At 44.1% G+C, this 15,293-nt stretch overlaps 1 protein-coding gene across 8 annotated transcripts in view; it reads right to left on the reverse strand.

Moving 5' to 3' along the window:
• The window catches only part of TUB (TUB bipartite transcription factor), a 154,409-nt gene that overhangs the window by 70,086 nt on the left and 69,030 nt on the right, over positions 1-15,293 (reverse strand). Inside the window, exon 1 of one of the 8 annotated variants that reach the window (XM_074884391.1) lies at positions 7,958-8,183. The exons of the other annotated variants lie outside the window; for them this stretch is intronic. Coding sequence (XP_074740492.1) covers positions 7,958-7,995 — 38 coding nt within the window. The 5' untranslated portion in view covers positions 7,996-8,183. Of the gene's footprint in view, positions 1-7,957; positions 8,184-15,293 lie in introns of those variants that run through there. 8 annotated transcript variants of the gene reach the window in all.

A 15,293-nucleotide genomic window follows, 5' to 3' on the forward strand; every position in this document is an offset into this window, starting at 1 on the left:
TTTCAGAAGCGAGAATTGCAACATGATGCAACGTATTCTTTTTTTGTTACTGTGGTCAAGTGAAAATGCTGCTGTAGTGGTATTGGTTAGCAACAACCTGCTCTGGAAAAAACAGAGACCAATTTTCCTTGTGCTTCTTGCTGGGGCACGGGTATCATTAATGGAAATACCTAGCCTTTAGCTTTATTCATTTTGCTTTCAAACTGATACCAAATTTGAAGGACAGACCTGTTTTGATCCCTTTCCTAAACATGGATCAATACTGATGTATCTATATTTCACTTGCAGATACAATTTCCAATTCAGTCATCATTTGAAGTTAATCAGGGAATTTCTTCATCTTGTAATTTCTCACCTGCAGGTAGTTAGAACTGTGATTACAATTAAAATTACCATTAAAAACTTCATGCTGTGGTTTCATTACCTGTGTCAAATGAGTTATATCAATTATGAATTATGATATTCACAGACTTGTGTTAACATGCATCTCAACAGGAACCAGGAGGTTTCCAGTGAAATCTGCAATTCAAGACTTAATTCTGGTAAACATCTGAGAACTCAAGCTAAAACTCAACTTCATGAAAGAATGACTCAGGCACTTTTGTTATCAGAGAGCAAGATAACTATGTCACTCGCAAAGTGCGCTTGCACATTCATATTAATGTATTATAGACCACTTGCCATTATTTGCTCAGCTAAAACATGAGGTCAGAGAAGATCGTGGAATCAATCCAACCCCCTGATAAGTCAATAGAAAGGCTCTTATGGCACCTCTTTGTGACTGCGTCCTGGCAGCAACCACACAGCTACATGTGAGGCAGAGAGGGCAGTGTTAGACTCTACAGCATCCCTACCTCCAGCTATAAGGGTACTAGCAGTCTGACTGCTCAGAATCAGCATCCAAGATCTGCAAAGTTCTTGTACTGGCAGAATCAGTTACTATCCTCTGCTGTATAAGACTCTATTCCATTTTCCCAAAGGAAGTGTTTTAAATTGGGTCACTTTTTCCCTTTAAGGTTAAATAATAGATAAATATATCATCTCTCAACTTAATAGCAATCCAGAAGTATGAAAGCTGCTTCTGCTGTAATCACTGAAAGGGAAAGTAAAGATATTTTTTAGCTTCTTATTAATGCAAAAGAATACAAATACATCTAGTAAATAATTTAGTTACAAAGCAAACTGAGCATTTAAAGAGCTTCCTAAGTGTCACAAAGCTACACAATGTAGACATAAGCTAAAATTATTCAGTAAATGACCCGCAATACATCCACAGCTGCTGAACATGTATAAAGCAAAAAAAGCTACATTACCATCAACTATTAGATAAAACAAGCTGGTGTAAAACAACTATGTCACCAAAAATAAAAGGTTTCATGTTTTATCATTTGTACTCATCGGGTTCCAAAATAATTACTCCAATCTTTCCACCTTCTCCCACAGTTACCTTTGCACACTCTACACACCCTTGTCTGGGAGCACATTTCCTTATCTATTTAAGTCACTATCCCCTTACTTACCATTTTCTTACGAACAAGATAGTCAAAAGAAGCTGATGATCATATGTCTGTAACAAAAATGAAAGCAAAAAGAAGTATGCCAACAATCACCCTGATCTTTTCACTTGTATTTTGTGCCCTTCTTTTGCATCTATCTTCCAAACCGAAAATTCTTCGGACTGAAGAGTGTCTTGCTGTATACCTGCATACTATTAGCATTATACAAACCATAACAGAGCCCAGAGAGGTGTTATATTCTCAGATGAGAGTCCTCAGAACTTGCTGGCATCGTCCTGCCAATATGTCATCATAAAAGAGATCACAAAACTGCAAGAGAAACTGCAAACTATACTGTGTCATCATAAAAACTATGTCATCATAAAAACTATGTCATCATAAAAACTATGTCATCATAAAAGAGATCACAAAACTGCAAGAGAAACTGCAAGTTCCTCCATTCCCCACCATCCCCCCTTTGCATGACACAGACAATCACCAAGAAGGGCATCTCCTAATCCTTGTTACTGGCTTTCATACACTACAGTAACAAAAGCTTCAGCAATAAGTGAGATATAAAATAAACACTGATTTTAACATCCATGCTTTAAGCAATAATCTTTGAATAATCTGCTGCAAATACTGAAATTCATTCTCGATAATCTGCAAAATAAATCATTTCAGCTTTAAAAAACTGCAGACAGTACTAACTACTTCTGCAATAGAATGAGAAGTCGGGATGGATTTATTCAAAAGTTACAAACGATAAAAACTAAATAGCAAACATTTACAGAGAAGGGTATCTTCTGCAGGTACCATATAGCTGGCAAGACAGAATTCTATTTTCATTAACAATCTTAAAGTGGAAAAGAGAAGAAAACAAAAAAAGAGGCAAGGAGGGCAAGATGTAGGGACAAACGGCAAAAAGAAATCTGTTCATAAAGAGAAAGAACAAAAAAGCATGAATTAGAAAATAAGATAAATCATTACTGTGTGGGGAAGAGGAATGAGGAGGAAGTGTGAAAAGAATCCAGCTCTCTAGAATGGCAATTTCTAGTTACTAATAAAAAGTACCATCTTCCAGAAAAGCTGCTGCTTGCATGTCTAAATGGATGCTGCTTTACGGAAAGTCCAAGAACCTTCAGGCGTAAGAGTCAAAACTGTCCGACTGGGGGAACTGCAAGAGGAGACATAACATTTCATATCCACTTTCCAGCTGTGATCCAAATCTGGCACAGATGGCTCATAAATGATTGTCACTGCCAGGAACCTGCAAATGATTGTTGTGACCAGACACTTATGAGTTTCAGTCCTGACCCGGATGTTGATACTGCAGAGGTGGTCTGGGGTGACAATACTCTAGGACAGTTGGTGCAGCCACTTATCTGTCATAAGGCCCAAAGCGCACCCTGCAAGGGGTGGCAAAGCCCCTTCAGCCCCTTACTTAGATCCAGCTTTGGCACACTGCAAAGCACAGGACGACTCACTTTCACTCCCAGCTCTGCAGCTGATCTCCCTTGAGCCTTGTCCCGTTTCCATTTAAGCCAATTCCCTGCAACTTCCCCAAGTCTCTATTTCCCTTACTGGTAAAACTGAAGTGATGCTTTATTTTCCTCACCTCTCTTTTCTGCCTGGCTGATTTAGGCTATCAGTTTCAGGGTAGCAATTGCCCCTGACGATGTGCCTGTACAGCTCCCTAACACTGATGCTGGGCAAAACAGGACTTTGATCTCAGCTGGAGTCTCTATGCACTACAGCAGTACCACCCTACAGAAGAGCACCGACTCCCATTAAGGGAGAGCTCCAATTTAAACATTTTAAAAACACATGACTAGGCTAATTTTATATATCACAATAACCTGAGACAAGACAGCCTGATTCAGAGGAGACACATGCTCTCTGTACCCTTTTTCTTAGAAAAAGCAGCGCTCTCATAAATTATCGATGCCATTCCCCACAGCAGGCAGCTGGGAGCGAGCTTGCCTGCATTGCGATGCACTCGGTCACAAATGCACCTTGCAGCGGGGTGAGCACTCTACCTGCACTGCTGCCTTCAGAATGTCAAGGCTTAAGGGTAGATAATGTCCCAATACCTCAAATGAATGCATAGAAACAAGTGTGGGACACCCTTGGTCTTCAAGCCCGTTCCCGTTCCAGGACTTGTTTACACATCACACTTTCAGAAATCTTCTTATCTGCTCTAATTGCCATGATTCATGAATTTACAACACAGCTGTGCTCCACAATTTTCATCCAACTGTAATCCTTCATGTTGCAAATAAATAACTAGTGACTGTTTATAGCTGCAATATCCAAGCACAGCCTTAAAACTTCTGAGCAAATTCATAAAAGCTACAAAAAAACTGAGAATAAAAAATGTCACAAATAAAATAATGTATATTATTACCATCATCATGTACATATCAAGATGTATTATACCACTGCAAATGTCTGTAATCTGTGGAATCTGCTTTATACGGCGCCCTCCGCGCAAAGTGCCAGGCCCGCCGCGGCGCAGTTCATGGGTTCCCCTTGGGCTACGGCAGGTTTATCCGCACAAACCAAGTCTCAGTCAAATCACACAGACGCTTTACAGAGAACTCTGGGGACTTGCGGCAAATTTATTCCTACGTGGACTCTGCTTTTCAGCTGACAGCATTTATATATTTCTCATTAAACAGGTTATATGGTTTTGTAAATGCTGCTTTTTAAGTTAAGAGTATTAAGATTTATTATTGAAGAAGCAAGCGAACATATAGGAACAAATAATAATAATAATAATAGGGATAGGGACCCTACTGTGATTGAGTTTATTGATACTTTTACCTTTGCTAGCAACAGTTTCATTTAACTATAGTTACATAGTTTGAGGACTGTGTTTGCTTATTCAGGACACACCATCATAAAATAAAAATGAACGTGTTAATTTCAGAAATTCTATAAATTAAAAATTAGTTCAGGAAAAAGATATGAAACCAAAACATATTTTTGAACAAAAAACCTGAACTCCTGTGAATCTGTAATGATTCCCAGATACTTCTGCTTTGCATTTTCTACCGAAAACTGCTGAAGGATACCAAAGGAAAACACTACTGTGCTAATTCCTCAAGAAGCCACATCTCACTCTTAATTGCCATCGGGAACCACCTTTGAGGCTGGGGGCAGCTACTGTAACTGATTTTCTGCTTGAGTCTAAACTATTTTGATTCTTTATAATAAAGGACAGAAACATTGCTAAAAATGGGTTCAATTTAAAGAAGAATTCCTAGCTCATTGTACCTTGTGTGTAGCTTCATATAAGTGCTTAATCATATGCTTAATTTCTATCTATGAAACAGTTTCATGAAAATAAATGCAATATATTTACTTCTAAAAAAAATTTCTCAGTTGTATTTCATAGCATTAAAAAACTGAAATTCCCTCATCCTATTAGTGTTTCAAAAGCAGAACACATAAGAGAAGACATTAAGGGCAAAATGCCGAAATCACAAACTCACAAATAATATGAATCTTTTATCCACCTCAGATGAAAAAGCTAGCACTAACACTGAAAGAATTTCCTACTATTTTTTGTTAGCTCACCCAAAAGTGTTCTCAGCATCTTAAAAGTGGAAGTATAATCTGTTTTGTGAGTTTAGGTCATGCAGGTGGATTGCTTAATGTGTTGTGCACGACACACGCAGAACCAATTCCCTCTGGCTCATTTCACTTATAAGGAAAAAGATGACATTTCACTAAAGAAAAAAAAAAACCACTTCTCTGCTTGAATTAGTTCAGGTATACAGCTGCACGTATGTTTGATTGCTAGGAAGAATGATGTAGGTTTAGGAGTCATGCTACCATTTTAAAGTCCGTGCCAAAGTTGAAACAGCTTTGCCAAGCTCAGAGAAGGGCTTGCAGCATTTCCTAGCACACTGCACATCAGCGAGGCTCAGGCTATGTCACATACGTCTTTACAGACTTCAGCATGCCCAACTGCCTGTGCACTGTCCCCACACTAGCAACAGTGACATTGTTGGCTGTCACATGCCACCCAGGCCATAAAGAAGGTGGGGAACAGTCCTCCAAGGTTTGAGAGTCAGCAACCATTGAACTCACTACAGTAAACAAGAATCTGAAGCAACAGAGCAGATAAGCATGGGGCATTTTGCTCTCAGAGAGCAGGTGAACTATTCCAAGAGGGTCACATCAGGCCTCTCCCTCTCCTTGGGTATTTCAGTCCTACAAAATGGTCCTTTGACCTTATTTACTAATACAGTGTCTTCACGTGTAATCTCAGTCATATGCAATCAGAAACTATTGTTTCCTGGGTAAGTATGCTTAAGGGATCCTGGAGGATGCTTTAAATGAGCAAGTTCAATGAGATTTGCAATGATATACCTCTAACAGGAATTAGCTCTGAAGACTGAAAAATAAGGCAACTTCTTGAGAGAACTCTATGTTAGAAGCCTAAAGAAAGACACTTCAGAGCAGAAACGTGGTTTGTTTGCCTTTTGGTTTGGGGCAGTCCTCAGCAGTTTCTGGCCATAAACATATGGTTAACATTCAAGAAGAATATTATATTAGAAAAGACGTGAGCATCATCAGATCTGTTTCTCTGCAGATCTACCGCTCTGTCTCCCTTTGCTTCTCTGAACTGCACTGAGCAGAAACAGAAGAGATGTTTTATTTCCTCATTCAAGGCTATTGCTACAAAACCCCTCAGCAAACTTTTGGCATCGGCCTCTGCAGAGCCTTGTGTACAGTGAGAGAACAGAGAAACAGTTCCTCTGCTGCTGGGAAGAGCCATGAACAGCTGTTCTTCTGGTATTTTTGCCTTCATTACAAGGCTTCAAATTGCATCAGAATGCATCCGCTCGTCATTTTTGAAGCCTTATTGCCAATTCCTTACGTCTTTTCAAAACGCGTGGTCTGAAAGATCTATTGGAGAGAGAACAGCGATATTCTCAGGTTCATTGTAATCAGATTTCTTTCTTTCTGATCCTTCCGTTGATTAGAACTATCACATGCAGAGATTAAAAAAGCAGACTTTCACATGTGCATCTATCATTTTTTTCTCTGCATTAAAGAGTGATTTATTTGCGTTTATGTTGCACTCATTGTGGCATATGGTCGCTACAAATATTGCCATTTGGAATGGGGCAAACTACAACTGACCTGCTGAAACAGCTGTCTTTGTTTTAAAACGCACTCTGTAAATATTGTTAATTTCACGATTCTCTAAGGAGAAAAAAAAAAAAAGTTTACGTTACTGTATCTACCTTGTTTTATTTACAACCAAATGAAACAAACGTGCTTTGCTGTCTTATCCAGAACACCTTTTTAAACGCCCGTGATTTCCTTCTGCAATAATTCCGTTTGAAAGAGAGTCCTGAATGAAAACTAAAAAAGCCCACAACGCTAACGTCACTCGGCACAGCAGATTCAGAAATGGCTTTATTATTGTTCCTGGGCAGAGCCCACCCCGCCCGCGGCTGAATCTTCTTCGGCTCGCTCCCTCCTCGCACCGGCAAGTCAGAAACAAACTATTGGCATATTCCAGCAGCAAACGCTCCCGCTCCAAAACCGGGCGCCCGGGGCGGGCAGGGCCGAGCGGCCCCGGCGCTGGAGGCGAAGGAGGGCAGGGCGGCGGGGCGGCGGGGCTCCGCACAGCCCGGGGCCGGGGCCGCCGCCGCCGCCCGCTGACGCACGGGGCTCTCGGGCAGCAGCCGCCGCGCGGCGGTTCCCGTAGCTTATGGCAACGTCGGAGCCAATGGCAGCCCTCCGCCGGGCGCTGCCATGGCGATCCCGCTCCTCGCCATGGCGATCCCGCTCCTCGCCATGGCGGCACCGCCGGCCGCGGCCGCTCCGCGCCGCGAGGAAGCGGCGCCCGCGCGCTGCCCGCCCCGCCGCCCCCCGCCCCGCCCTCGGCGGCGCCCGGCGGCAGCGAGCGAGCGCCCGCCAGCGCCCGGCGGGGCCGGGGCGGGGGGGATGTTCCCGCGGCCGCGGGGCGACGGACGCCACCGACGGCGCAGCGCTGCCAGTCGCTGCCGCCCGGGCCGTGGCGGAGGCAGGGCGGAGAGCTCTCCCGCTGCGGAGCGAGCGCGGCTCTCCCAGCGCCGCTCCCGCTCTCCGCCGGCCTGACAGCTCTCCCCAGGGACCGGCCCCTGAACTTCGCCGAGCGGGACCGGCCCGAAGTTGGGAGGCGGGACCGGGGCCCCCCCCGCCGCCTCCTCCGAGAGCGGCCACCAGCCGGCAGACACGGCGTCGGCCCGCGACCCCGCGACCCGCTCCCCCAGGCGGGACCCGCCGCCTCCCCGCCGCGCCCCGGGCAGGGTCCGGCCGCCCCTGCCCCGCCGCCGAGGCACGGGCTCCGGCGGGGACCCCCCGCCGCGAGGGGCAGCAGCTTCAGCCCAGGAGCAGCCCCGGTCCCCCCGGCCACCCCCCGCCCCGCTCTACCCGCCGGCGTGGATCCCCCCTACCTGTAAGGGATCCAGTCCGCCTGGTGCCTTGAAGTCATCTCTCCCCGGCGACGCTGCCCGGAGCCGAGGAGGCGGACGCGGCCGCTGCTGCCCGAGTCGGAACCCGCCACGGCGCGGGCAGCATCCTCCGTCCGGGGCGGGGGCGGACGGCGCTCCGGTTATCCCGGCAGCGGCCGCAGAAACATCCCCCCGGGGAGGGCTCCCAGCGGCGGGCCGGGCTGCATGGGGAGGGGGGCGGCCGGGGGGGGGGGGGGGGGGGCAGCGGGAGGCGGCTCCCAGCCCTTCCTCCCTGCCCGGAGCGGCGGCTGAGCCGGGCACCGGAGCGGGGGAGGGGGCGCGGGAGGGGGCGGAGGAAGGGCCAGCGGCGGGCAGGGAAAGGCAGGGCAGCAGCGCCGCGTCCCCGCTGCCGCTACCCGCCCGCCCCCCCGTTACCGCTGCCGCCGCGCTGAGGCATCGCCCGGGCGAGGCGGGCCGGGCCGAGCCGAGCCGAGCCGCCCTCCGCGCCGGGCCCGCCCCTGCCCCGTCAGCCGCGCCGCCACTGACTCACGGCCGGCGCCCGCCCCGCCACTGGGCATGTGCGGGGAGCCGCGGCCGGCGAGGGCCGGGGCCAGGACTAAGGTTAGGGCTAGGGTTAGGGCTAGGCTCGGCTGGCGCCGCCCCCGCGGCGGGTAACGGCCGGGCCGCCCTCGCAGCCGACTGAGACGGGGGCGAGGTGCGAGGAGAGCTCAGCCTGCGCTTAGGCTCTTCTCAGTCCGGCCCTACCGGCAAAATCTATACATTTGAGCAACTCGACCCAAAATGGCTGAGGAGCCACAGCCTGGGGTCTGTTAGTAAAAGCTTAATGCGACCCTTGAGGGAAAATTCCTGTTTTCTGTTCACCGACGCGGGACTGGTGCCTCGGGGGGATGCAGGGTGCTGGGACGTGCAGCCCCCCTGGGCCCGAGCGCCAGCAGCGCTCCTGGGGTCACCATGGCAGAAGGCTGAGGCTGGCTGGGGCAGAGCAGTCACGGCTCCCGGAGGAGCCCGTCTGTGCCACACAAGTCTCTTACAGGCCACCATCCGCTCATCCCTGCGAGACCGGCTCTGCTCCAGCTCTACAGCCACAGCAGAAGTAAAGCCCATTTGAACTACTGACCATGTAAATCCCTCCTCCTGCCCTCGGTCTGTGTCAGGCTGTACGCTCAGAGAAACAGTTCCTGGCTTTGTGGAAAAAACCATGATCTGAAGAAAGAAGGAATTAGTGACTAAGATAAGGATTAGCAACAAATCTCTGTTTGCTTTGAATAACGACAGTCTGGCCCCTGTTATCTCAGAAGTTTCGTTGTGGGTAACATTTGTGCTGCGTATGGATGAGATACTTAAAAGGCTGTTACGAGTTAGCTGAAATCACGTTTTCACACAGAACAGGCATTGTGGAATAAACCACCAAAGAGTTAAGGGTGGCACCCACTGTACCCTGGAAAGACTAAGATGGAGGGGGGCACCTAAGTGACCAAGGCATGAAGCTCTGACCTGCTAAGCCATCCCCAAATTGTAACATTGGACTTCTGTTTGATGGTGCGAACTCATGCGAAAAAAAGGGTACAGTACAGGTTATCCCCTTGCAAGGTATTACAGAATTGGAAGGATGAATGATTAAGGCTGTGGAAAGGTGCACATCTGAGCAGAGTGAAAAATATGTTCACCTAAGAAAATAGAGACAGAGTTTGAAAGTAAGTGTCTAGAAATAGTAGAGCAGAACAGGAGAAAAAGAACTTCTGGTTTTATAGCACAAAAAAACAAGGAAACTATTATAATTTAGCAATTAAAAACAGATTGAAGGAGGTGGTTTTTCACACAGCTTAACTGTACAGTAGATTTCACTACCACAGAACATGGCTGGGGCCAGGAAGCCAGCAAGAGTCAACAGAAGATGGCATGCTTAACAGATAACAGAAATGTTACCACTTCTGGACATTCTGACCATTTCTGTACCATTCAGGACAATTGTATTGGGAGAAGGGAAAAACGATTCTCTGATATTTTATCTGCTTTTGCAGGGTCTACTTATGCTCCCGACCCTCTTCCCCATCCTTCCCCACCCTGATTCTCCCTCATCCATTTACCACCTTGGGTCACTTGCTTTTATACTGCCTTACTTTCCAGCTTCGGTTCTTTTTCTCACTGGCAATGCTCTGCCCCCATTTCTGAAGCAGGCGAGCTGAGCAGAAAGGTGAATATCAGCTCTCTGCAGCTGGCAGCGTTAAGAGCAGGGTTACTGCCCACCTCTAACTCTGAGTAAGGTTCCGACTCACCAGTCTCTTATGGATGTCACTCTGCTTTGTCTACATGGCCCACAGAGCTAATTCTGAATGACAGGGCAAGAGTTAAAGAGAAATCCTTGCCGGGAGGATGACCACGGTGTTCATTTTGCTGTGTAACAAGCCTCAAGATTGCCCTTGAGGTGCAGATCTGTTCACTGACATTTCTAATAATTTTCAGCAGCTCAGGGAAGACCAGGCTTTTGCAGGTGCCAGTTTCCCCGAGTACTACTACAGCAAAAACTAGGAAAAAATACCAGCATGTAACAAATAACCTGGACAGGCAATGATGATTTCTAGGTGCTATCTGTAAAGAGATTTGTACTTCTCAAAAGCCATGCTTAATTAGTTTCAGATACCAGCCTGATGGGCAAGATAGTCTGTTAGAAAAACAGTGCTTTAAAGGATCAATAATGGATATATGAAACAGAAGAAAAGCAGCAGCATAGATGCAAACCTAGCTCCTCCACTGCCGAACGTGGCTCACTGAGTGCCATCTTCCTCTATGTACGGTGTGCTACCTTTCCAATTATTCCGATTTTGTCCTCTATGTAAAATAAGTGTCCTACTAATACATTTTTTAATTAAGATGATGAATAATACAACACAACTCTATCTAACAGCTGAAAACACCTGCATTTGCAACTGAAAGCCTTCTGGCAATCTGGGTAGAGAGCAAGACATCAAAGCAGGAGGAACTCTGTTGAAAGGGATTTGGGAGAATCTAAGCAAGCAGTAAAATAAGAAACTGATGTAAGCTCTTTCCTAAATGTCCAGATTAATAAATTTAAAAGTCTAATTTTGCCATGATGGGAGAATTAAGTTCTTCTAATTTAGCCCTTAAAAAAATCAAGTAGTAAATCTATATAGTGATTTGAAAAAATGCACAGGGTATCTTTTATAGAGAGGTTTTTATCTATTTATATTCCTATTGTTGCTCTTCAGAGCCGCTGTTGCTTCTGCACTAGTGAGCATGGTTCAGAGCTTGTGTGCTACAGATAGAAAGGTCTGCATGTTGTGTGGCTTAAAGCTTTCCTACACCTCACAGCTGCTATAGTAGGCTTGGGATACGTATTGAATTAAATTCCTGTCTCATTTGCCTTTTTAGCTGACCTGAAAGAAGGTTGATTTTAGAAAAAGGAAAAGTATGGTAATGAACACCATAGTTTTTCTTATTTGCGGACCCATCCTGGTTTTCTGCTGTGGTGTAACACATGTCCTAACTCACAGTTCCTAATTCATTCATAAGACATCTGAGAGACTAATTTGGTCTTTACTTTTCAGGTCTTTTAAAAGGGCAAAAGCTGACAGTTTGTTGTCTCTGGATCAGCTCAAGCATAGTGCAGAAAACACTTCTATCTGGCATTTCAAATCTTATAATAGCACAAACAGGACATATTTGGCATAAACGTGTAAGGATTCTGGGTTTTCCATTATTGACTTACATTTCTAATTTTAAGCTCCAAACGACAAGGAATAGGGATGTGTTTGTACTGGCATAACTACAGAAGTGGCTGTGTTTAGATTTTTCAATTCCAATGTATCTAAAATCAAGCTATCATATTTGAAGTAAAACCATGCCAAATAAAACTTATCTGCATTCATTACAAACCCGGAGTTCCTAACAAAGTTCATGAGCTTTTGTGTATAAAGCTCAGATCAGTTGTGAGCGTATCTAGGATATTCTGTTTGTTTGTTTGAAAATCAAACTGTGCAACTAACCAGGACCAGATGCAAAAGCTGAGGTTTTGTACTATGAGCTGAAATTCAGCAAGTTCAGTGGAATTCTTCCCAAGCAGTGACTTCTGGCATCTGTTGAAACAAACGCAGAATAAACTCCAGGGATGACAGTAAGGGCGTTAAAACTTTCACAAATCAAAAAGAAGAAAATGCTCACAAAAAGCAAATAAAATGGAAGCCCCGAATGGTAATTTTAGCCATAAACACTTCAGTCATAACAAAAACATGACAGAGATAATTCTGCTCATTGTTGTGGGCTTTGGATGAGGCTCATGTCAAGTTCACTGTCCTTGTGCCTTGAACAGAAAGAAGCCCAGGTTAAATCTTGTCTCCCTCGTAAGAAAAAAAGGCATTATTTTTGATATCCTAATTTCAATTATAACAAGAAAATTTTGTGGTAAAGGTGAACAATTTGGAGATGAAATTCTGGGAAGGAGACAAATTGGTATATGAAAGATTTATTGCAGCCTTTACATGGTTGATCCTCTCCATCTCTCCATGAAAACTCACTTTTCCTTACTGTATTTCATCTATTCTCATTCCAATAAGTACATTTCTGTTTCTTTATTGTGAGGCTGTGAAGCATAAATACCGATCGGTAACACACTGAAATAAAATCTATTCTGCAATAATAGAATAGAGTTCCCTTGGCACCCAGAGTGATTTTTCACTTTAGTCACTTCAGTTTGAACTTGCCTAGCTCCACTGAGATCCTGTCTAATATCAGGTTTTTTACAATTAATATCAAGCTGACACCTAGATCTACATCTTCCTATAAAATCAGTAAGTATAAGAAAATGTTAACTTTTGAGAAGTGAAAGTTGTTAAGCTCACTTTGCCAGCACTAGAAATCAAACCTTGTACACCAGTGTCCTGATGTTTGCCACTGGTGGCCTGCTTTCAACCCCTGCCAAGTAAGTTTTTAGTTCAGTCTGAGAGCGGATCCTCTAACAACACTTAGCAGCTCTCTCAAAATCTTGTACTGGATATATCCAATGCTCTGATTCTCCACTGTAAGTAATAAACCCTGTTACTAAGGTGAAAACAAAGTCTCTTGCACAGACTAACCTATGTGACTGCTGCACGTAAAGTCAGTGAAACTTGAGTAAGAAACTAGTATAATCATAATAAGAGCTCCTGTCATCCAATCCAGTGGGACCACTAGAAAAGGTTCTGTTATATATTCCCTTCAGACTCCCCTTTTTACTGCTCAGTAACATTATTCCTACATCCCAATACCTAAAATGATTGTTCATGAAGGATGAACGTTCCTATGATAGTGCTTAAATACAAAATTGGATAATCCTATCCCATTTCAGCATACTCTTTCACATAGGTTTTGCTTTTAAAAGTTTCTTTTCCCTTTGAAGGTTATTATTAAACCATATTTTACACAGTAATTTTGCTCTCATCTCTTGCACTCATGTTTTTTGAGCTTTTCTGAACCATTCACACTATTTACATGGCACTCAAGGCAGTTAGAATACCAAATCAAACAGACATATTTTCAAAAAGACTCCCCTACCCAAAGTACATGTCTCTCCCCTGTAAGACAGGTCTAAATTCACAGCAAACCAAATGCCAGCTTACTGCCCATGAAAATTATAAGTCACTTTTTCTTTGTTTTTCCCTTTGAAAAATCAAGGGTAGTTTTTAGTTCTGACTCCTTTTTTATTATTTTTTTTTTTTCCCCACAGAATCACAGGGTGGATGGCAATGGAAGGCATCTCTAGAGATCATCTTGTCCAGCCGCTCTGCCTAGAGCCACGCAGGTTTCTCAGAGCTGTGTTCAGGCACGTGTTGATTATCTCCAAGAACAGAGGCTCTGCAACTGCTCTGGGCAGCCCGTGCTGCTTTTGACCAGCCTGACAGTCAAAAGGTGTTGTCGTGTCTAAATGGAATTTCCTGTATTTCAATTTGTACCCGTTACTCATTTTGTTCCTCTGAGTAAGATGCACCATTTTGCACTCAACAACAAGAGAGGAACACGTTGTATCTCCCTTTGTCTTCATGGCAAGTCCAGAGGACCCTGAGGTGTCCTTTCAGGACAAAAGCAGGCTCTTCCGACTCAGACTGGGAGAGCCATGCTGACATTCTTGTAAGCTGTTAGCAAACGGTAGCATGTCTTAGCCTGCTGAAAGGCTAAACCCCAAACTGTTTCTTCATATTCAATAGTCTTTCCTTTGCAGCATGGTGAGTAGGCAACTGTACTTAATACTGCAAAACCTCAGGACTAATCTGAAGCTAAGTACATCCTTCATTACTGTTCTGTAAAAGCATGCATAGGCATTACTTCCTGTTAGTGTAAATCAAAAACATTCCATTTAAATTATAGATCTAAAACTGTCTACCCCAGCTGAAGATATAGTTTTAAATGTTCATGCTTAGCTATTGGGGAGCTAAACAAAAAACCAAACAAAAGCCTGTCTAATTTCAGAGATGTTTCCAACTCATGGATGGTTCAAACTCAGTCATGATTTATCTGCCCTTAAAAGCTGTTAACTTCACCTGACACGAAGCCAGAAAATTGAAATGCTCCCAGCAGAACTTTCAAGTAGAACCAGAAGTGCTTTGCCATAGGTGTTCATTTGAACATCATGATAATGACCTTCCCATTTTATACCCTCTAGATTTCTTCTTCCATCAAACATGATTACTCAAATAAGTCAGTTTTTCTTTTTTTTAAAAAAAGTGCCACAGGTTTTGAAAGAATTAACATTCCATTACACTTTAGCACAGAGTTGCAGTCAAATTAAGATGAGGTTGAGTTCACTGTACATAGAAAAAAGATTTAAATGGTTTTGTTTGGAGTCAAAGCAGCTAGAAAAACAGGAAAATAGCTTTAGAATACCTGAGCATTTTTATAACTAGAAAGCATTTTACAGTCTTCAAAGTCTTCAGATTATATTTAAGATTAAATAGTATCAAGTTATTATTTTCATTTGCTTGCTTTAAAGCAGTCTAGCTAGTAAAACTTTTCAAAAGGAGCAGGAATATGTATTTAAATTATTGGCTTTCTGCTCTCTTTCCAATAGAATGGGTTAAATATATTTGAGCTTGCAATGGGAATACCTGATTTTCCTCAGAATTTATGCAACTTATTAGCTTGACTTACTGCAATCATCTGCACTTCTGGCCAATATATGACACTATTCAAAATATGACTGCTTTACATCATCTTTGTAATGCAATAAAATGCTGCATTCACATTAGAGATGATAAACTGAGGCAAGAGATAGAGTATTTAGCTTGCCTACAGCTATATAGAAAGTCTTTGGATAAGCTAGGAATTGATC

Source organism: Strix uralensis, chromosome 15, assembly GCF_047716275.1.
Source record: "Strix uralensis isolate ZFMK-TIS-50842 chromosome 15, bStrUra1, whole genome shotgun sequence".
Taxonomy (NCBI): Eukaryota; Metazoa; Chordata; class Aves; order Strigiformes; family Strigidae; genus Strix; species Strix uralensis.